This window comes from Dromaius novaehollandiae, unplaced genomic scaffold, assembly GCF_036370855.1.
Source record: "Dromaius novaehollandiae isolate bDroNov1 unplaced genomic scaffold, bDroNov1.hap1 HAP1_SCAFFOLD_32, whole genome shotgun sequence".
NCBI lineage: Eukaryota > Metazoa > Chordata > Aves > Casuariiformes > Dromaiidae > Dromaius > Dromaius novaehollandiae.
In genome coordinates, this window is record NW_026991447.1 from 299,499 (window position 1) to 319,460 (window position 19,962).

Consider the following 19,962-nt stretch of genomic DNA (forward strand, 5'->3'; position numbering starts at 1 on the left):
TAGCACACCCAAACACATCATCAGCTCAACTCTCCAGGGGCCGAGCACGACAAGCCGAGCGCCAGAACGTATCACACTGCCATGCACCTCCCCTTCTCCCTCAATCTTCCTCCTGACTTTGGGATTTCATCTTGCCCAAACAAATGGCCAGCACAAGAGAGGCTGCACCCTCTGCGGATACGAGGCAGCTGGGTTTTCCCCATACAGGTCCTCTCTTAATGCTCAAAACTTGGAAGATTCTCTCTCTTGGACTCTCCCTGCATTTCACAGCGCCATTGAAGAACGCTTCTGCACATGTACAGAAGTCTGCTGCGAGTCCAAAACATTAGGTCTGCTGAACACTAACTGGCAGACCGTAGTAAGCTGGAGGCTTCCCAGAAACGTCCAACTTGCTGTCCGCACACAAATACTCCCACACGTTTTTCTGCCTGCGAATCCCCCAAACAGCCTGTTGGGATCAGTCCCCCAAATCCAAGGCCGTCGCTGCAAATGGAAATAGCAGAGATGCTTCTTTTTGTCAAAGTGCAAATCAGGCAGAAATGAAAGCAAAAAGCCCCGCTGGAACAATCCTGCTGGTGCACACAGAGATACACAAAGCTGTTTAGATGTCAGGAGAGCGCTTACACAACACACTTCAATAAAACAGCAGCTTTCGTTGAGAGCAGCAGCAGCCTTACACTAAGCTTATTTAGAAAAGGACACCAAGTTTTGTCAGTCCTCAAAAGCCAAGACAGTTATATTATGTGGCATTTTACTGCTGGTTACTGGAGAGGAAGAAACCATGCTTTTCAAGCATATATATGCAATACATCTACCTCTTCGAAATGATACCACTGAGCAGCACAAAAAGCTGAAATCTATACAAGGAAAAAACAAAAAGGTTATGCAGTTGTTGCAAGTGAATCGGTACTTCAGCTACTCTAAGAAACAGGAGATATTTTTGTCCAGAAAGTTACACAAACATAAAAAGAAATCCTATTTCCACAATGCTTCGCTTCTGAACACACCACCTTTGCGCAACAGAGGTCACGCACAATGAAAACCTCTTCCACAGCTCTAGGAGATAAGAGCCTAAGGGTTTCATTTGCTTCTCCAAGGAAGCTCTTATGGAAAACTGTGCAAGTCTAGCCTAAACTAAAAGTCTAAGCCAACACTCTTAATCATAGCAGCTGGAGATGGAAGAAAACCCATTAGATCATTCAGTCCGCCCCTGCCAACGCAGAACACAGACCTCCAGAGGAAGATAAAACACTTACAGACACTTAATCTTGGCCAGAAGGCCAAGTAGTGAGTAATATTCTGAAGCTCTCTGCATCAATGGATTTGTCCCAATAAATTATGTTAAGAACGTTAAACCAAATGCATCAAAGTTGCTCTGAGAGAGTTGTGGATTCAGTTTCTAGATAAAGAATTCTTACGTTTTGCGGATTCCTTTCCAGAGTTATTTTTCCTGCCACCATTTGATAACTGTCAGCAGCCACAGTTGATGTATGCACGACTGATTTTACTGCTTTGGATTAGCGCATCCTTCTCCCTCTCTCATACGCTTGTTTTATGAGCTTGTTGATGAAGGCATGTGGCAAGACATTTCCGAAAGTTACTGGGTATTGCTAATGTGTCCACAACAGCAAGCCGGTGACTTATTGGGAAGAGGCCCAGAGAAAGATGTGTAAGGCACAATCTTTGTAATTTTATTTAGACACCTCTTGCTGCTTTGCAGAAATAGTAAATCCTCCCTCAAGCTCTCTTCACCAGCAAATTGCCAAAGGCTTTTTGAGGATGTCAGCATACCTAGCCACAGAGAAATAAAGCAACTTTTTTATCCAACAGGCCAGCTCGTTTCCAAAACATTCAGTCTAGCACACTCCCCCTTCATCACACTGCCCTACTACACCAGGTTACCAGCACTTTGTGAGTACCCAAAACAGAGCTGAGGCCAGGTGTGACAACATCTAGAGACTGATGAAAGCATGGGCAGCCCCTCTGCCTCTATACAACCAAAGGTGAGCAGAAGAGAAGAAAGTGTACAAAAAAGATGGGTTTGAGTTTTCATCTTCATCACCTAGAGGTCTGGGAACGTGATTAAATGCTAATGTTAGCAGATGAGCACTGTAAACTCACTGGAGTCCTGGACTCCTTGTTTTGGGGCTGGAACAGTTATCTCAGCAATTCCAGGAAGAGCCATGCTTCATGGCAACTAGTTATTTGGGAGCTCTTATCCAAAACAAACCAACATAAGTGACTAGGGCTGGGAAGAAACCCATTTTACTTCATTTCTGATCAGCACAGCAAAGTCCTTGACCAAAACCAGTTACTCAGTTGAAAGATGACCTCAGTAATCAAAGCTTTGTGAATAATTAGATTTGACAATTAACCTCTTGTAGGTACCCCAAGGAAGGTGGCAACTCAAACTCGACATCTCCATCTGTTCTCGAGACAGCTTTGAAAGAAAGGAGAGCAATATAATTCCAAGATCCCCCTATCGCACAGCTAGCCAAATAAATGAGACTTGTATCTGTGATGGTTTCAGCAGCAGAGAAGGATGGAAACAGCCCACAGACGTGGAGTAGGCAGACTGTAGGGCTGAACAGTGGAAACTGAAGACGACAGAAGTGGGCACGAGGCCTGAGAAAAGGACAGTGAGCTAGAAATATCTAGCATCTGTTCCTGACTCTCTTCCATATTTCTTCCCCCACCATCCCTCTCATAATACCAACGCTTTGGCCTGAGCCATGCCTTTCTCCTCCCCCAGTTCAAAATACCGGCTTCGAGACAGACTGGGCGTGCAAACTCTTTGATCCTCATGATCGAACTGCTTGGGAGTCAAAGAACACCCTGGAACTGCAAAAATCACAATTCAAAATAATAATAATAAAAACATCAACGAACAAATAAAGCAAAATTACTTTATACTTCAGTGCAAAGTCTGGGAAAAAAAGGGTGGAAGAACGATGGCTAAGCACTGCTAACAAAATCGAGCGAAATGCCGACCTGCACTGTATTCATTTTATTGCTTTTCCTTATGCTTCAGAGCAAAAACATCTCCGGGGGGGGAGGTTATCTCAAGTTTCCCAGTAGAAGACAGTGGCAGACTGCAATATTTGTTGAAAGCATTTAGCACCTCTGAATCAATGAGTCCTCAGATGAGAACACTCTCTAGAACATTTTATAGAAAATTCTTCCTCTGTAACCTGCAGAAAAGCTGGAGAGACCCTTATTCGCTTACAGCAGGCTCTTCTGGCACAATTGCTTTACACAAGATTTTGCCATTTGAAAATTAATCCTGCAGTTGGCCTAAGACCATAGATTTTATAGCTCTGCATTACTATAGCTTTCCACAAAAACATCTCACCTATTCAAAATTTAAACTGATCCCTGCCCCCCAACAGCAATAGCTATTCAAGAAATACAAAATTGCTACTTTTTCCATGGTGCTGACGAATTTGAAAGGCAGGTTTATGGCTACCAGAGCTACTTAAGGGATACAAATCGTTACAATAAACACTTAAAGGATTCCTTTTTCAGCTTGCTCTACAAATATTAAGGAGCCCTCGTGGCAGCCCTAGGAAGAGAATATGTAAACAGCCTGTATTCCACAGAAGAGCCGAAGCTGAGAGGTTAAGGGACTTGCTAAAATCAACCCCAGAGGGAGCTGGTGACAGAGAAACCAGAATTTAGCATTCAGTCTGCAGAATCAGGATTCAGTCTGCTGCACCGCGTTCTTAATTTTGGGGAAGATAAACAATCATTTTCCAGAAGAATAATATTTAGGTCAGATGTAAGGTATCTTTCTGCCCTGGGAGCGCTCTGCTTTTTAAACAAGGCAGAGTCCATAGGGATGTGGCAAGATCATATATTTAATCACCACTATTACATAGTAATCAAGAAAGAACAAGAACAACTTACGCCTGTCATCATACTTTCTAGTTGGGGGAAAAACGAAGCGCCAGTCCTGGAGAATGAAGCTTTGTACGAGCTAAGAGAAGCAGCACACGCAGCAGCGTTAACATGCCTCTGCCTCCAGTTGGAGACCCACGGCCCAGAGCAGGGAAAGAATTCAGCCCTGAGCCCCCAGCTCAAACAGTCCTCAGAGGCAGCAGTTTCCTAAGATAACCATCCCAAAAAAGGGTCTGGGAGGAGAGCAGCACACAGACCACGCAGAGACAACAGCTCCTACCCTGTAGGATGGAGTCGAGGCAGTTGCCGAAAAAGGCTTTTCAAGCCTGCATTTCCCATGGGACTAACTGGGGTGGCAGGGAGGGGAAAAGCAGTGAGCGAGCCTTGTAGCAGTACATGGCGAAGCCGGAGAGAGGGAGGAGCAGCTTTTACTTTCCAAAGGGAAATTCAGTTATAATTCAGGAAACTACTATGGGTCATCAGTGCTCCCCCAAAACCACATGATTTTCACTTGCTTTCTAGCTACTACTTTTCTAGACAAGCTTCCCTCTGACAGATGTATTTGTCATTTATTTAGACAAGCTAGCTCATATCTTTGTTCTTTCAACTACAGTCTTCATCACCATCTTAAAGAAAAGGGAGCTCTGCCCAGTGCCAGGATGATTATCACAAATAAGCAGAATTCCCACAGCATCATCATACTGCCAAAAGAGATGGTGACAGTTTAGACACCAGGACCTGGCTTGCGAAACCAGTCCACAACACCCAAAGAGACAGTTTTAGATTTCACAATTGATATTTGGGAAGCCTGCAAGAGAGACTTTTATAACTCAGCGACAGGTCTTGGGAAGTCATTTGATGTCTGATTTTAAGCTTAAAGATGATGAGCCATTCAGATGTTTGCATAATAACCTGATCTTTCCTCCTGCACTAGGCTGGATCAAGAAAGCAGTGCCCCTCCTGCAGAATTTGATGGTGGGGTAGATGAGACTTTCTAGAGGTTTTATACCTCTATTTAGGACTGAGCAGTTCAGGGGCCTGCTCTCAGCTCACTTCAGATGCCTCAGAGTAATTCTCCTGCTCCCAGAAGTGACTGAGCCATTTTGAGAGCAATTCTTTTGTCTGTGGACTTCGGGGAGGGGCCCGAAGCCAGGGTGACAATGAACTCTCAGCTCGCTCAGATCCCTAATTATAAAGCGGTCACTGCGCCAGAGGCACAAAGAACCAAACAACTGAAATCCCACATTAGCATTTTTGGCACATGCTGCTTCAAAGCGAAAGCAACAAAATGAGAAAACCTCCCGGGTGCTTCCCCGGCAAGTTAAACACACGCCGAGGCAGGGCTCTAGCGCAGTCGAGGAGAGAGGGAAAGGCTGCCTACTTGGCTTGGGAGGAGGAAAGGGTGGGAGTTTCAGCATCATTCACATCCCCTTTATTTGAGCTGAAAGACATCAGTTAACTGAGTAATCAGCCCCAGGGTGAACCGCAACGCGTGCACTGAGGGTGGGCACTGCCCCAACAGGCCATGGCAGGGCTGGAGATGGTTTAAGGTTTACCACGGAGAAAATGTAAAACCTCGTGTCCAAAATAACAGGCTTCCACCACCAACTACTGGCCTCCTCCTACCTGCTGGCTGTCCTGCGTCTTCTGTGGAGCTGCTCCGCTGGCATTTTAAGGCCATGTTCTGGCCCAAGACCGATTTTGGTGCCCTACCAGCTTCTGCCCAGGGTGAAAACAAAAGCACTAGTTACTGTTCTAACCTGCTGTTTGCTCATGGCCTTGGTATTCCAATGCAAGAACGGGAAAATGCGCTTGGCAAGACAGTCAAATGTCTCTGCTTGGCAGGACTGCAAGGTAGTGATAAACACAGGCACTGCAGGCCAGGTCTCTCTGCACGAGACATTTTAGGAGGGGGACAGGCACAGCGGGATCCCTGTAGAGACAGCTCTTTTACAGCCACGTTACCAACACTGGCAGCCAGATGCCCATTTCAGGATCCCTCTCTTAGCCACGCAAGGACAGCGGCTCACAGCTCTCACCGTCTCCAGTTCTACCTGTTCTCTCGGGAAGCTGCAGACCACATCCTACCCAAAGCCCAAATCCTGCCTAGAGCAGTCCCAGCCCTGGACAGGGAGGCGATGATCAGCGTGCACAAGATATTCCTCTGTGCTGCCATGTGGAGAGAGGGCCTGAGTCTCCCGGAGATTGGACCGACAACAGAAGGCAGAGATATAAAGCCTGTGCCGGCAGCGATCAGTCAAGGTGATCATACATCACATATCACATATGTCACATGGTTGAGGTTCTGCAATAATTGGGATTCAAATTCTGTGGGAAATGTGTGTTGGCCAACACCTAGCTACCCTGAGAAGCAAACAATGGCAATTATTTCAACAGGAAGACAGAAGAGATTTACTTGTGTGCTTGCATGTTTTCCTCTTAAGCAAAGCTTTTGAAACCCTTCAAGCCCTAAGAGCCTTCTGAAGCAGGCTCCTCCTTTCCATATTAGGAAACAGGGAAGCATGGGAAAAGATCAAGATCTCAAAGGAAGCCCCAAAGCAGGGCAAGGAAAAGATCCCAAGGGTCCAGCCCCCAAACGCTCAGCCCTTTGTGCTGAGACAGTATGCCTGCCGTAGCCAAAAAAGACCGAAGCAATCTCTTCCTCACAAAACTGGCTCTATCGGACCAACAGGTACTACTTCGCCCATGCCGAGTCACAAGGTGAACAAATACGAAGCGAACACGTTAGAGATCCACTTGCAAAACCACCCAGTGGTCACATCCAAGAACCCAGGAAGCCTAACACCAACACGCAGCCCTCCCAGGTGACACCCAGACAACGCCGCCCCATTGACTTCGCTGCAGTTATGAAAATAATTCCTTTCACAGTGGTGTTCAGGATCCAGGGATTTACACACCTAGCCCGCTAACTACAAAGGGGAGGCCTAGGCATGGTCCTCATTGGGATCTGTCCCTAAATGCTTCTACGAGAGACTCAGGGTAGCAGACAGTGCGGCTTAAGGTACAAAGCACCGACACACTGAGGGCACCACACGAGGCTCAGGTTCAGCTGGAAGTCTTCCCTTACGTTTTGTTTTCTTGCTGCAATTCAAGTGACAAGAGATTTCTTGCTGACCGGGAAGTTCCAGCATATTGCATTATAATAAACAAACATCCTCCTCACTCTCCACCAGAGCAACTCAGGAAGGATGGATGCATCTTACCAAATGCAAATTAAAAGGCTTTTAGAAAGCCATTTCTGTTTCGAGCCACAAACTAGCATGAGAAAGCTGGTTTGGGGACCGTATTAAAGGGGGAATAAGGCTCTCAGCTTCCCCAAGAAAGCTGCAAGAACACTACCTGCAAAACACTGGAGGAGGCGGAGTTGGTTTAAGAACCAAGAAGTACCTTATTTTATCCCAGGGCCACACACCCCCACTTTATCATTACGGGATTCTTCAAGGATGAGAACTGCGCCCAGTTTGAATTCAGCATATTTCTCGTTCAGCTAGGATTAGCAGGTACCCTCCGACTGCCGATTCAATGCAATTTAAATCAGCGGAGCAAGAGAAACCTTCAGGCTTTGGAAGTCTTCAGGACCTTTCCCTTGACTTCTATCAGATCTGGTTTTAGTCATTAAAATCAGTCTAACCAGAAGATGTTTACATTCCCAGATCTTCTTGCCTCCCACAGGCACCGAACAGCTTTGATGAGCTACCTTCACATTACCCAACATCAGACGCAGCAGGGAAGAGGGTGCCTCCACCAGGGAGATGCCATCCTCCCCCTTCCCCAGCACCGCAAAACACAGCCCTGCCTGAAGGAAGTTATTTCAGCTACCCCCACCGCCCTCCAGCAGCGGAATAAGTGAAGCCAGCACCCACTGCTCCCCCAAGGGAAAGCAACCTGACTCGGGGGTCGGGCTCTAGCAATACAAGGGAAAAGGGTCAAGTTTCCCCTCGCAATGACCTCTTGGGTCCCTGCTGTAGCAGGCTCAGCCACCCCCCCAAGCCATCAGGGCACCCCTTAAAGGTAACTCAATCCCACCTCCCCAAGATCCTCTGTGAACACCCCACTGTCTATTTGTGGGAGGACTTCGAGCCCCCCGACCCGCCACCGTTCGTGCCCAGAGGGCCCTCACCACGCACCCAGGAGCGCCTTGCCGGTAAAGGGTCAGTCTTATAGAGAGATCTTGCTGCTGGCACCCATGGTACCTCCCACCCCAGCTCACCCCACAGAGCTGGCTGGGCTCTGCAGAGCTCAGCCCACTCAGAATTGCCCCATAACCCTCCCGCTCTCACTGCCCCACGCCCTGCAGAGCTTCTCCTCAGCGCCCTCCCGCTTCGCCCCACAGCACTGGGGACCCCGCTGCCCCGGAGTGCTGCCTCCCACCCTCAGCCCCAGGCAGCACCCCCAGAGCCGTGCCCCGGCCCAAGGGCTTCGCTCTCCCACCTCACACCAGGCTGAGCCCAGGGCCCAAGCACCTTCCTGCGCACACCCAGCCCCACAGCCCCCACGGTGTCCCCCCTCCCCGAGCTCCTCCCAAGCCCACACACCCCACGGCCCTCACTCCCCTAGGAGTCCCCACAGGCCCACGCAGGCCTATCCCCCTCATGTTCTCTCAGCCCCACACATCCCTCACTCTCCCCCCCCAAGCTCACCTCAGCCCCACACCTTCCATGACCCTCCTTCCCTCTCAGAGCCCACTCCAGCCCCACACACTCTATGGACCTCTCCCCACACCTCCCACGGCCCTCACCCCCCCCCCCAGCCTACCTCGGCCCCACACACCCCACAACCCTCTCCCCCAAAGCTCACCTCAGCCACGCAAACCCCACAGGTATCACCCCCCCCCCCCCCAGAGCCCACTCCAGCCCCACACACCCCACTGGCCTCTCCCCCCCCGAGCCCACTCCAGCCCCACACACCCCACTGGCCTCTCCCCGCCCCCCGAGCCCACTCCAGCCCCCCACACCCCACTGGCCTCTCCCCCCCCAGAGCCCACTCCAGCCCCCCACACCCCACTGGCCTCTCCCCCCCAGAGCCCACTCCAGCCCCACACACCCCACTGGCCTCTCCCCCCCCAGAGCCCACTCCAGCCCCCCACACCCCACTGGCCTCTCCCCCCCAGAGCCCACTCCAGCCCCACACACCCCACTGGCCTCTCCCCCCCCAGAGCCCACTCCAGCCCCACACACCCCACTGGCCTCTCCCCCCCCAGAGCCCACTCCAGCCCCACACACCCCACTGGCCTCTCCCCCCCCAGAGCCCACTCCAGCCCCACACACCCCACTGGCCTCTCCCCCCCCGAGCCCACTCCAGCCCCACACACCCCACGCCGCACACACGCCCCGAAGGCCGAGCCGAACTGAGCCCAGCCCCACACACCCACAGCCCCCTCGGAGCCCAGCTCGGCCCCACATCCCCCACGGCCCTCTCGCCCGCGCCGGCCCAAGCCCCGTACCCGCCAGGCCGCCGCTGCTCCCGCTGCTGCCCCCCGACTCGGGCCCGGCAGACGCCATCTTGGTGCGCTCCCTCCTCCTGTGGCGGCCGCCGGCTCGTGCGCTCCCCCCCGCTCCCGCCCCCCAGGCTGGGTCCGGCCCGCGCCGCCCCTCCCGACTTGGTACCGCCCGCGCCGCCCCGCCCTGCCGCTCAGGACCGCACCACCCAGCCGCGGGCGGGGGGGGAGCGCGGCGCCCGCACGCAGAACCCGCGCGGCTGCGCCCCTCCCTCTCCCCCCCAGCTTGGACGCGCCCCCGCCCCCGGACGCAACCACTCAGCACAGAGCGGGAAGCGAAAAACAACCCCACAGCGGCGGCGGCGGCGGCGGCCCCGCCTGTTTTAATGCCCGGTGGAGCTGGCGGGGACTGCGTGGGGCGCATGCGCGCAAAGGGAGCGGGTGAAGCAAGCGTGGAGGCAGCCATGGGTCACGTGACGGGGCGAGCCAAAACAATGCCGCGGGGAGGGGGGAGGAGAGGGGCACATGCCGCGGGTGACGTCACGCCAGGGCGCGGCGGTGACGTCACACCTCAGACGCCATAGGGGAGCCCCCCCCAGGGCCTATACCTACCTATACAGCAGCCTATAGCCCACAGGGCAGCCTCCCTAGGGCTGTACCCTATAGCGGTGCTACCCTAGGCCCCATAGGGGAGCCTACCCCAGGCCCCATACTCTATAGAGGAGCCTCCCTGGGCCCTATAGCCTATAGGGGATCCCCCCGGGGGCCATGCACTACGGAGGAGTCACCGCAGGCCTTACAGCCCACAGCGGAGCCCCCCCGGCCCCGCACCCTGCAGTGCCCTCCACCAGCCCCTAGAGGGCGCGCCGCCGCCATCGACCGCTCGGCGCTCGCTCGGCCCGGCCTGCCTGCGGCGCGCGGGCGGGGCAGGGCGGGCAGCGGCGCGCCGAGCGCGGCGGCGGCGGCGGCGGGATGAGCCTGGCGGAGGGCAGGGCCCCGCGGCGCACGGCCGGCAACCGCCTCTCGGGGCTGCTGGAGGCCGAGGAGGAGGATGAGTTCTACCAGACCACGTACGGCGGCTTCACAGAGGTGCGGGGCCGGCGGGGAGGCCTGAGGAGGGGCGAGGGGGCCCTGAGGCCTGGGGGAGGGGGCCTTGGGAGGCGCGGGGCCGCGGGGAGGGGACTGGGGGGGTCCGAGAGGGCTCTGAGGGTATTTGGGGGGCTCTGAGGGGTCCTTGTGAGGGTGTTTGGGGCGTTCTTGGGGGTCCTGGCAGGATATATGGGGGGCTCGAGGGGGTCCCGAGCGTTCTGGGGGGCTGTAGGGACTCTAGGAGGGTATTTGGGGGTGTCTAAGGGGGCCCTGAGGGTGTTGGAGGGTTTGGGGGGGCCTTGAGAGGGTGTTGGGGACCTTTAGAGGGGCACTGAGGGAACAGAGGACCTTGGGAGGGTGTTTGGAGGGCGTCTGAGGAGGTCCCGAGGGCACTGGGGGGCCCTAGGAGAGTACTGGGAGTCTTTGTGGGGACCTGGTAAGGCCGGAGGGCCAAGAGAGGGTATTTGGGGGGGGCCTGGTAGGTCCCTGAAATTGTTGGGGGGCCTTTATGGGGGCACTGGGTGGTGTGGGAGATTCTGGGAGCATATTTGGGAGAGTCTGAAGGGGTCCTGGGTGGGTATTAGAGACTTTTAGGGGACCCTGGGAGGGTTGGGGAGCCCTCGAGTTGTGGGGAGGGGGCTGGGGGGGTGCTGGACATTGGGGGGGCTCTGACTGGGTATTGAGCGTCCTTGGGGGAGGGCACATGGCGGTTGGGGGCACATGGGGAGGTTTGGGGGTCGCAGTGCTACGAGGGGTACTGGGACCATGGGGGGCTGCTGGGGGTTGCAGGGGGACCCTGGGGATAGTAGGAAGCCTGGGGGTGTCTGGGGAAGGGGATGGGGGTCAGCAGGGAGGCGGGGGAAGCAGTAGGGTCTCTTGCCTGGGGGACACTGAGAGAAGCTGCCCCCACAGAGACGAGGTTCCCTGCCCCATGGGGCAGGAGGCCACTGGGGCTTGAGACCCCTGGCCACGTGGGCCGGGGAGCAAAACTCTGTGGGGGTGACGCAGCCCTTCTGTCCCCACAGGAGTCGGGTGACGATGAGTACAAGGGCGACCAGTCAGACAGCGATGACGAGGTGGACTCGGACTTTGACATCGATGAGGGCGAGGAGCCAACCAGCGACCAGGATGAGAGCGAGCCCAAGCAGCGGCGCCGTGTGGTCACCAAGGCCTACAGGGTGAGGAGCGGCGGGACAGGATCGGGCTCAGGACTCCTGGGCCCCCATCCCAGTCCTGGGAGGCACAAACACATCCCAGGACTTCCCTGCTCTGTCCTTGGAGAAGGACAGAAGTGTTGTGAGGACCTCTGCTACCTCCAAAATCCTGGGAAAAGATACAGGCATCCCCGGAAAAGTGGTATAATTAAGACAAGCTAACAGTGCTGCTGTGATTAACAATGTCGTTTGTCACTGAGGGGGAGATGTTCCTCTCTGGGGCTGTTGGTGCTTCAGCGAGGACCTCTGTCTGGTCCCCGAACAGGTTCTCGTTTAAACGAGGCTGAAAGTGGTGAGGGAATTTTTCTCCTTTCTCATGTTGCCTCGCATCCGATTCCTGTAGGAGCCCATCAAGAGCCTGCGACCCAAGAAGCTGGACACTCCCAGCAGCAGCTCCCAGAAGGCCCGAGAGGTGAAATCCACCCCCTTGGAGCTCCAGGATGAAGTGGGAGACAGCGAATGTACGTGGGCTGGGATGCATCCACCTGGGCGGGCTGGGAGCGGGTCCCTCTGAGGCCGCTTTCAAAGCTGGGCCGGGCGCTGGGGTCCGGCTCAGGCTGCGCGGGGTGGCCCAGGCCCTGCGGGTGCCCCCGGTTGACTCCCGCCCGCTGGCGGCAGGCCGGAAGCACATGCGGCAGTCGACGACGGAGCACACGCGCCAGACCTTCCTCCGCATCCAGGAGCGGCAGGTGCAGTCCAAGCGCAAGAAGGGCGGCCCCAACTACGACCGCCCGCTGACGCAGGAGGAGCTGCTGGAAGAGGCCAAGATCACGGAGGAGATCAACCTCCGCTCCCTGGGTAAGCGGGGCCGCCCCGAGGCGGCATGGGCAGGCGAATGAGGGCGTCGGTGGGGTGCTGAGACCCCGTTTGTCCCCACCTCTGCAGAGAATTACGAGCGCCTGGAGGCCGACAAGAAGAAGCAGGTTCAGAAGAAACGGAAGTGCGTGGGGCCTATCATCCGCTACTGCTCCGTCACCATGCCCCTCATCACGGAGCTGAGCAAGGAGGAGAACGTGGACGTGGAGGGGTAGGTGGTCTTGCAGCATGCAGCCAGGCCCCTCCGGTGCCTGCCTACCCCAAAATCCCTCCCTGCTCTCCATCCCGTCGTGCTGAGGGGGAAGCGGGTTGCAAGCGGTGCGTTCAGCCCCCTAACCCTGCGCTCTAGACCCGCGGGGGGGATGAAGCAGAGGATTTGGTGGCTTTGGCTCATTTGGGAGTTGCCTCGGGGTTTTCCCAAGCCCTGTGTGTCCCATCAGAGCTAATTGCAGCCTTTCCAGGTTGGATCAAGACCCGCAACAGGCAGAAGCAGCGCCGGCCGTGGCTCCGACCTCCATCGGGAAGTGTTCCCGTACCTTCATCACCTTCAGCGATGACGAGACGTTTGAGCGCTTCTTCCCCAAGGTGAAGCAGCCCCGGCTGCCCGTGCGGGAGATCTGCCCTGTCACCCACAAGCCGGCCGTCTACCGCGACCCCATCACCGACATCCCCTACTCCAACATCCGCGCCTTCAAAATCATTCGCGAGGCCTACAAGAAATACATCACCGCGCACGGGCTGCCCAGTGCGGCCGCCTCTGCCACCCTGGGGGCCGGCCCCCCCGGCCCTGACCCCAACATCCGCGCCACCCGCCAGAAGATCATCATCAAGCAGAGCGTCCCAGCAACCTGAGCGCCGCTGGGGGTCTGGGGGGGCTCGTGGCCGTGTTTGGGTGGCTTCGAGTTGAGGTTTCTCGTCCTCTCTGTGTTCCAGCCCCTCTGGACGATGGTTTGTTGTTCTATTTATCTACTTTATACTGTTTTTATATAAAAGAAATAAATCCTAGTAGCAGCTGTGTAATAAAGCTGATATCTGCCGACTGTCGTTTCCACCAGTAAACAAGTAGCGCCTGCAATTCCACGAGGGCCTACAGTAAACAAACGGTGCGTACAGCCTCTTGTTTTCCAGGAGACCCTACAATAAACAAGCAGTAGCTGTTCCCAGTCTCCCCAGCGTGGCATTGCCCCAGGAGTGCCTGTTCCCTGACCGTTCTGGTCTCCGTCTCCTGGCTTTGATCCTGGCGGATTGGGGGAGGGGGAAGCGGAGTCACCTCGGGCAATCTTGGAGCAAAGAGGGGGATGACGTCCCTGCGGGGGAGAAGGGGGATGTTGGGGGGATCTGTGGGGCCCCAGGAGATGCAGCTCAGCCTCGCCATGTCCCTGCAGTGCCAGGAACAGGCCTGAGCCTCATCCCCAGAGACCCCAGCCCCGGGAAAGCCTCCACCAGCCCCAAACTTCCCTTTTCTCCCCTGGCCGGGGCGGACACAAATAGCAGTGAGCCCCTTGCTGATCCCCCAGCGCCCCGGGGAGTGCTCGGAGCCACCGGTGCGGGCGCGAGGGGCCCCCAAAGGCCCCGGGCGCTGGGGTGGAGCTGACGCGGGGCGCTGGCAGGGCTCGATAACGCTCGGGGATATGTGATCTCGCCCCTCCCCGCCGCCGGCTCGCAGAATAAAATGCTGATCTCATGCCCTGCGCGGCTGGAGCCCTTGGCTTAGCACCGGGGCTTGCACCCAGGCAGGCTCAGCGGCCCCAAGCCAGCGGCGAGGTAGGGCCCTGGGCCGGGGGGGACCTGGGGCGGGGGGGCAGGGCCTCCCCTGGGGACACCGGCTCAGTGTCCGCTGCCAGGGGAGGGGGCCTGGGTGATCCCCCAGCCCTCCCCCGTGAGTGTCTGTCCCTCCCGGGGTGCCCCAGCTCTTGGGACCCAGGCGTCCGGGGGCAAATCCTTACTCATGCTCCTTTTCTCGAGGAGGACCAGGCCTGAGTGTCCGGGGCGTCACGTCCCGAGTGTCAATGTTTCCCCCCAAGGAAGGGGGGGGCAGGTGTGCGGGGACAGAGGGGTGTTGGGCACAGATGGGAGGGGGCACAAGCGGCTCTGGGTGCTTCCCCCTGCTACTGGGGCTGCCAAACTGGGACCAGTGGGGAACGCTGCTGGGGTGGGGGGCAGGATGCCTAAGTCCCAGCCCTGCAGGGCACCCTGGAGCCCGGGTTTCCCCAGGAGCGACCACAGGTGGCTGCTTGGGGGGGGGGGATTCTCCCTGCACCCACACAACCACCTGGAGCCCCCACCTTGGGGTGCCCCATGGTGCCCTCAGCCTGGGGAGGCTTCACCCTGGCATGGGGGTGTCCCCCTGCCATGGGGACCGTCCCACTGGCCACTCAGCCCTGCCCTGTCCCCCCCGCAGGCCGCCCCCCCGGCCCCCCACCATGACGTCCTACCGACAGGAGCTGGAGAAGTACCGGGATATCGATGAGGACAAGATCCTGCGGGAGCTCTCGGCCGAGGAGCTGGCGCAGCTCGACCTGGAGCTGCTGGAGATGGACCCCGAGGTGGGCACCCCAAGGTGGGGGGCACCCGGATGCCCGAGTCCTGTCCCCGGGGCTGGGTGGGGAGGGAGACCCGAGTCGTAGAGCAGGAGCATCCCGGGAGGCCCAGGTTCAGCCCAGGTGCGGGGAGGGGGGTGTCCCTTAGAGAGGGTGACAGCCTGGGGCAGCCGGACGTCAGCACCCATGGGTGTCACGGGACCCTCCGCAGAACATGCTGCTGCCGGCGGGGCTGCGGCAGCGGGACCAGACGCAGAAGAGCCCCACGGGGCCGCTGGACCGGGCGGCCCTGCTGCAGCACCTGGAGAAGCAGGCGCTGGAGGCCGGCGAGCGCGACGACCTGGTGCCCTTCACCGGCGAAAAGCGAGGTGCGGTGACACGGGGGACACGGGGGGCCGGGGCCCCACGGCGCCGAGTATATTTAGCTTATTTAGCTCGGCTCAGATGTCCTGGGTGAGCTGGGTCCCCGCCAGCCCCGGGCATGGCTACCTCCCCCGACAATGTCACACACATGCATGCCCCCCCCCGCAGTGTCACACCCTCCCTCTTCCCGGCAATCTCACCCCCAGCACTGCCACCCCATAGCGATGTCACCCATCCAGGCACTGCCCTGGCCCCCCCAGCACAGGGGCACGAGGTTCCTGGGCCCAGAGCTGGTGTCACCGGCGTCGCTGGGCCCTTGCGAGGCAGCACGAGGTGGTGCGAGGCCACGTGAGACGGCGCAACGTGGCACGAGGCAGGGCAACGTGGCGCGAGGGGACACAAGGCGCTGCGACGGAGCACAGGGCAGGGTGAGGTGGCACAAGGTGGCACGCGATGGTGCAATGCAGGACGAGGCGGTGCGAGGAGGTGCAATGCGGGACGAGGTGGTGCGAGGAGGTGCAATGCGGGACGAGGCGGTGCAAAGCGGTGCGAGGAGGTGCAATGCGGGACGAGGCGGTGCAATGCCATGTGCGGTGGTGCAAGGCTGTGCGATGTGGCACGAGGCAGGACGAGGCGGTGCAACGCTGTATGAGCCAGCATGAAGTGGTGCAACGTGGTACCCGGCAGTGCGACGTGGTATGAAGGGGTGCAATGCAGGAGGAGGCGGTAGGAGCTGGTCCAGAGCAGTGCAGCGCAATACGAAGTGGTGCAACACCGCGCGAGGCAGTGACCCTGTGTCCCCCATGCCCAGGGAAGCCCTTCGTGCCCAAGAACCCCACGAGGGAGATCCCGCGCGAGGAGCAGATCACGCTGGAGCCGGAGCTGGAGGAGGCACTGGCCAACGCCACCGATGCGGAGATGTGCGACATCGCAGGTGGGCTTGGCGCTGCCCTGGGGTGGCATGTGGGGTGACATGGGACACGGGGGGGGGGTGTGTGTGCATGCACTGCCATGTCACACAAGGGTGACGCATATGTCCCCGGCTCTGTGGGGGCAATCCCTGGCGTTGCACACGTGTGTGCAAGCCTCCAGATGTGCGCTGCAGCCCCCCCCCGCCTCCACGCTGGGCCCAAGCCAGGGCCTGGCTAAAAGCAGCACCTGACCCCTCGCTTGGCTTTCAGCGCTGGCCCCCTGCCACCCTGTGCTGCTCCAGGCCCCGGCGTCCCCATGGGCAGGAGGTCCTGGGGGCAATTGGGGCCACCCTGGGAGCAATTGCAGCAGCTCTGGGGAGTCCTGGGAGCAATTTGGGTGGCTGGGGGGGGGGCCCTGGGGGCAATTGGGGCAGTTCTGGGGGGTCCTGGGGGCAATTGAGGCCACTCTGGGTGGTCCTAGGGGCAATTGGGGTGGCGCTGGGTGGTCCTGGGGGCAATTGGGGCTAATCTGGGACAACCTGGGGTCCCGGCTGACCGTGGCCCCGCAGCCATCCTGGGCATGTACACGCTGATGAGCAACAAGCAGTACTACGACGCGCTCTGCAGCGGGACCATCTCCAACACGGAGGGCATCAACAGTGAGTGTCCGCACGCAGGAACATGGGACACATGGGCACGGACACGGGGCCGGGCCGGGGAAGGGAATCAGATCTGGGAACTGGGGGTCAGGACCAGGGATGCCTCCTGAGATGCGGTGGGGTAGCCGTGTGCATGTGTGCGCACACGTGTCTGTGTGTCCTGCGTGCGTGTGCACGCACACGCTTGTGTACATGTGTCCACACGGGAATGCACATGTGGCCATGCCTCTGGGTCCACCTCTGACCATGCATGGTCCCACACACACGTCTGTGCTTGGCTCTGTGGCCTCACGGGCACATGTCCGTGTCTGGACACGGGGGACCCTGGTGCGCCCGGGCCCGTGCACACACACATCCCGCCCAGGCGTGGTGAAGCCAGACAAATACAAGCCGGTGCCAGACGAGCCCCCAAATCCCACCAACGTGGAGGAGACACTGCGGCAGATCCAGGCCAACGATGGGACCCTGGAGGACGTCAACCTCAACAACATCAAGGTGAGGGGCCTGGTGTGTGTCCCCGGGGTGTCCCCAGGGTGCTGGTTGCGATCCAGGGGTGTCCCTGGGGCATCCCCGGGGTGCTGATCCTGTCTGGGGGCATCTCCAGGGGGCTGATCCCTGTCTTGCAGTGTGCCTGGGGTGTCCCCAGGGTGCCAGTACTGCCCTGGAGTGTCCCTGGTGTGCTGGTCCCCATCTTGGCGCATCCCCAGCGCATTCCCAGAGCTGGTCTCCATCCTGGTGCATCCCCATGGAGCAGGTCCCTGTCCCACTGTCTGAATGGCATCAAAAGATGCTGGTCCCTGTCCTGGAGCATCCCTGAGGCACATTTCCCCCTTCTGGGTGTCCCTGGGGTGCTGGTCCCCATCCAGGGGTGTCTATGGCATGTGCCCAGGATGCTGGTTCCCATCTTAGGGTGTCCCTAGAGGGTCCTCAAGGTGCTGGTCCCTGTCCCAGGGGCCACAAGGTGTCCGGGAGGAGCAGCCAGCCAGGGGCAGGGCAGTGCTTTCCTGGGGGCAACTGGTTTCTGCCACCTGCTTGTCTGTCCCTCCATCCACACATCCATGTCACCTCCCCCCCCCCACGTCCCCAGTCCTTGGTGATACCCCCCAGCCCTTGGTGACACTCATATTCCCTCAGTGATGCCTCTGTCCCCTTGGTGACATCCCACATGCCCTCAGTGACACTTACATCCCCTTGGGACATCCTGCATCCCCTTGGGAATGCCCCCACCCCCTTGGTGACACCCCTGTCCCCTTGTCACAGGACATTCCCATCTCCACGCTGAAGGCCATCTGCGAGGCCATGAAAACCAACACCCACGTCAAGAAGCTCAGCCTGGTAGCAACCCGCAGCAACGATCCCGTGGCCACCGTGAGTCCTGGGTCCCTCCACTGTGTCCCCAGACACAGAGGGGATGTGGTCCCCTTCCCCTAGCTCCATACTGGAGGCATGGAGCTGCAAAGACCACCCAGCAGTGGCTTTTCCACAGCTCCCCAGCACCACGGGGGTGTTGGCTGCCCAGGACATGCCAGTGGGAGAAATGCTGGCTCCTGGTGACACCCTGAGGTGACACGCAGCTCTTACAGGCTGTGGCTGAGATGCTGACGGAGAACAAGACACTGCAGAGCCTCAACATTGAGTCCAACTTCATCACCAGCGCCGGCATGATGAGCATCATCAAGGCCATGTATCAGAACAGCACCCTGAGCGAGCTCAAGGTGGACAACCAGGTAGGGACGGGCACCCGTGGGTGGCCCAGGGTGATCACGAGGATCTGATACCCCACTGGTGCGGGGCGGAGGGGTGTGTACTTGTCTCAGTTTACCCAGTTGGGCCCATGCTCCGCAGTGCCAGCGGCTGGGCGACACGGTGGAGATGGAGATGGCCACGATGCTGGAGCAGCGTCCCTCCGTCATGCGCTTTGGCTACCACTTCACACAGCAGGGCCCGCGGGCCCGCGCCGCCAGCGCCATCACCAAGAACAACGAGCTCCGTGAGTGCCCCAGCTGCGCCCACTCCGGCGTGGAGCGGCCTAAAGTCGATCGCCCACAGCTCGGGGGTAGAAATTAGGGAAGGGGGGTCCCATCGTTGACCCGTTTCTCCCTCTGCCCCGCAGGTCGCAAGCAGAAGAAAATATAATCCGCCGCGGCTCCACGTCCCCGTGGCTGCCGCGGTGCCCCGGGCACCATGCCTCGAGGCAGCCGCCCGGAGCCACGGGCGCGCGCTCAGCTGCCGACCCCAACGCGGAAACAAGCTCAGGTTTCTGCCCCTCGGGGGTTGGATCCTCTGTAAATAAACAGCACGGAGAAATAGGGGCTCGGGGCTCTGCTTGCGGCCACGGGGATGGGGTCGGACACTGGGGTGTGATTTGGGGGTGCAGGGAACCCCACAGATTAGCTGAGTGAGGGTGAGAGTGCTAGAGAGATGCGGGGTCTGGGGCACCCTGGTTTTTGGGGTCCCCACTAGCCTCAAGCTGTTAATCCAGTGCTAATTAGGGTGGGGAAAGGGGCCGAGCTGGACACATGGGTCCCTGTGACGCAGGGTGCCGCGGTTCGGGAGCTGGCAGGCCCCGTGGCCGGTGTATTTATACCCAGGGGATTGAGTTACAGGCTGGGCTGAGCAGGGCACCCCCACTGCAAGAAGCCAGGTGCCCCCTGGCATGGAGCCACTCACCCGGCTTCGCAGGGGCCGACGAGGTGGGTGGGGGGACACAGGGATCCGGGAACAGCCCCCAGGCCTGCACTGGGCTGGGCCTGGCTCCCCACAGCACCCTGGCACCCGGCCCATCATCGGCTTATAGAGGAGGGTAGTTCCCAGCGCCCAGGTGTAACGTCACCCCAGGCGGTGCTGCCAGGGAGCCTGCAGCCCTCCGCGGGGTCAGGGTCTGGCCCCACGCGGGACCCTTCGGCAGGTGCTTCTCCGGGGGTGCGGGTGCCAGCTCGGGGTGCTGGGAGGGGATGGGCTCTTAAACAACAGCCCCACGGGTGCCACCCCGATGTGGGGGCACCCGCAGGACCT

General features: G+C 58.5%; 3 protein-coding genes across 4 annotated transcripts in view; 2 read left to right on the forward strand and 1 right to left on the reverse strand.

Moving 5' to 3' along the window:
• Window positions 1-9,527, reverse strand: part of LOC135326611 (phosphatidylinositol 4-phosphate 5-kinase type-1 alpha-like) — a 30,596-nt gene extending 21,069 nt beyond the window's left edge. The window contains exon 1 of one of the 2 annotated variants that reach the window (XM_064504429.1): window positions 9,362-9,527. In XM_064504429.1, coding sequence (XP_064360499.1) covers window positions 9,362-9,419 — 58 coding nt within the window. In that variant the 5' untranslated portion in view covers window positions 9,420-9,527. The remainder of the gene's footprint in view (window positions 1-9,361) is intronic. The other variant, XM_064504428.1, reaches the window with a different exon arrangement.
• Window positions 9,528-10,260: 733 nt separating this feature from the next.
• Window positions 10,261-13,513, forward strand: LOC135326598 (vacuolar protein sorting-associated protein 72 homolog). Its single transcript, XM_064504406.1, has 6 exons — window positions 10,261-10,444; window positions 11,470-11,622; window positions 12,002-12,119; window positions 12,277-12,456; window positions 12,544-12,685; window positions 12,936-13,513. The coding sequence occupies exons 1-6, from the start codon at window positions 10,328-10,330 to the stop codon at window positions 13,324-13,326; spliced, it is 1,101 nt and encodes a 366-aa protein (XP_064360476.1). The 5' UTR covers window positions 10,261-10,327; the 3' UTR covers window positions 13,327-13,513.
• A 610-nt stretch (window positions 13,514-14,123) lies between these two features.
• On the forward strand, window positions 14,124-19,259 carry LOC135326593 (tropomodulin-4-like). Its single transcript, XM_064504400.1, has 10 exons — window positions 14,124-14,238; window positions 14,876-15,020; window positions 15,226-15,382; window positions 16,189-16,311; window positions 16,858-16,947; window positions 17,312-17,442; window positions 18,208-18,315; window positions 18,531-18,674; window positions 18,793-18,937; window positions 19,061-19,259. The coding sequence occupies exons 2-10, from the start codon at window positions 14,898-14,900 to the stop codon at window positions 19,081-19,083; spliced, it is 1,044 nt and encodes a 347-aa protein (XP_064360470.1). The 5' UTR covers window positions 14,124-14,238; window positions 14,876-14,897; the 3' UTR covers window positions 19,084-19,259.
• The last annotated feature ends 703 nt before the right edge of the window (window positions 19,260-19,962 follow it).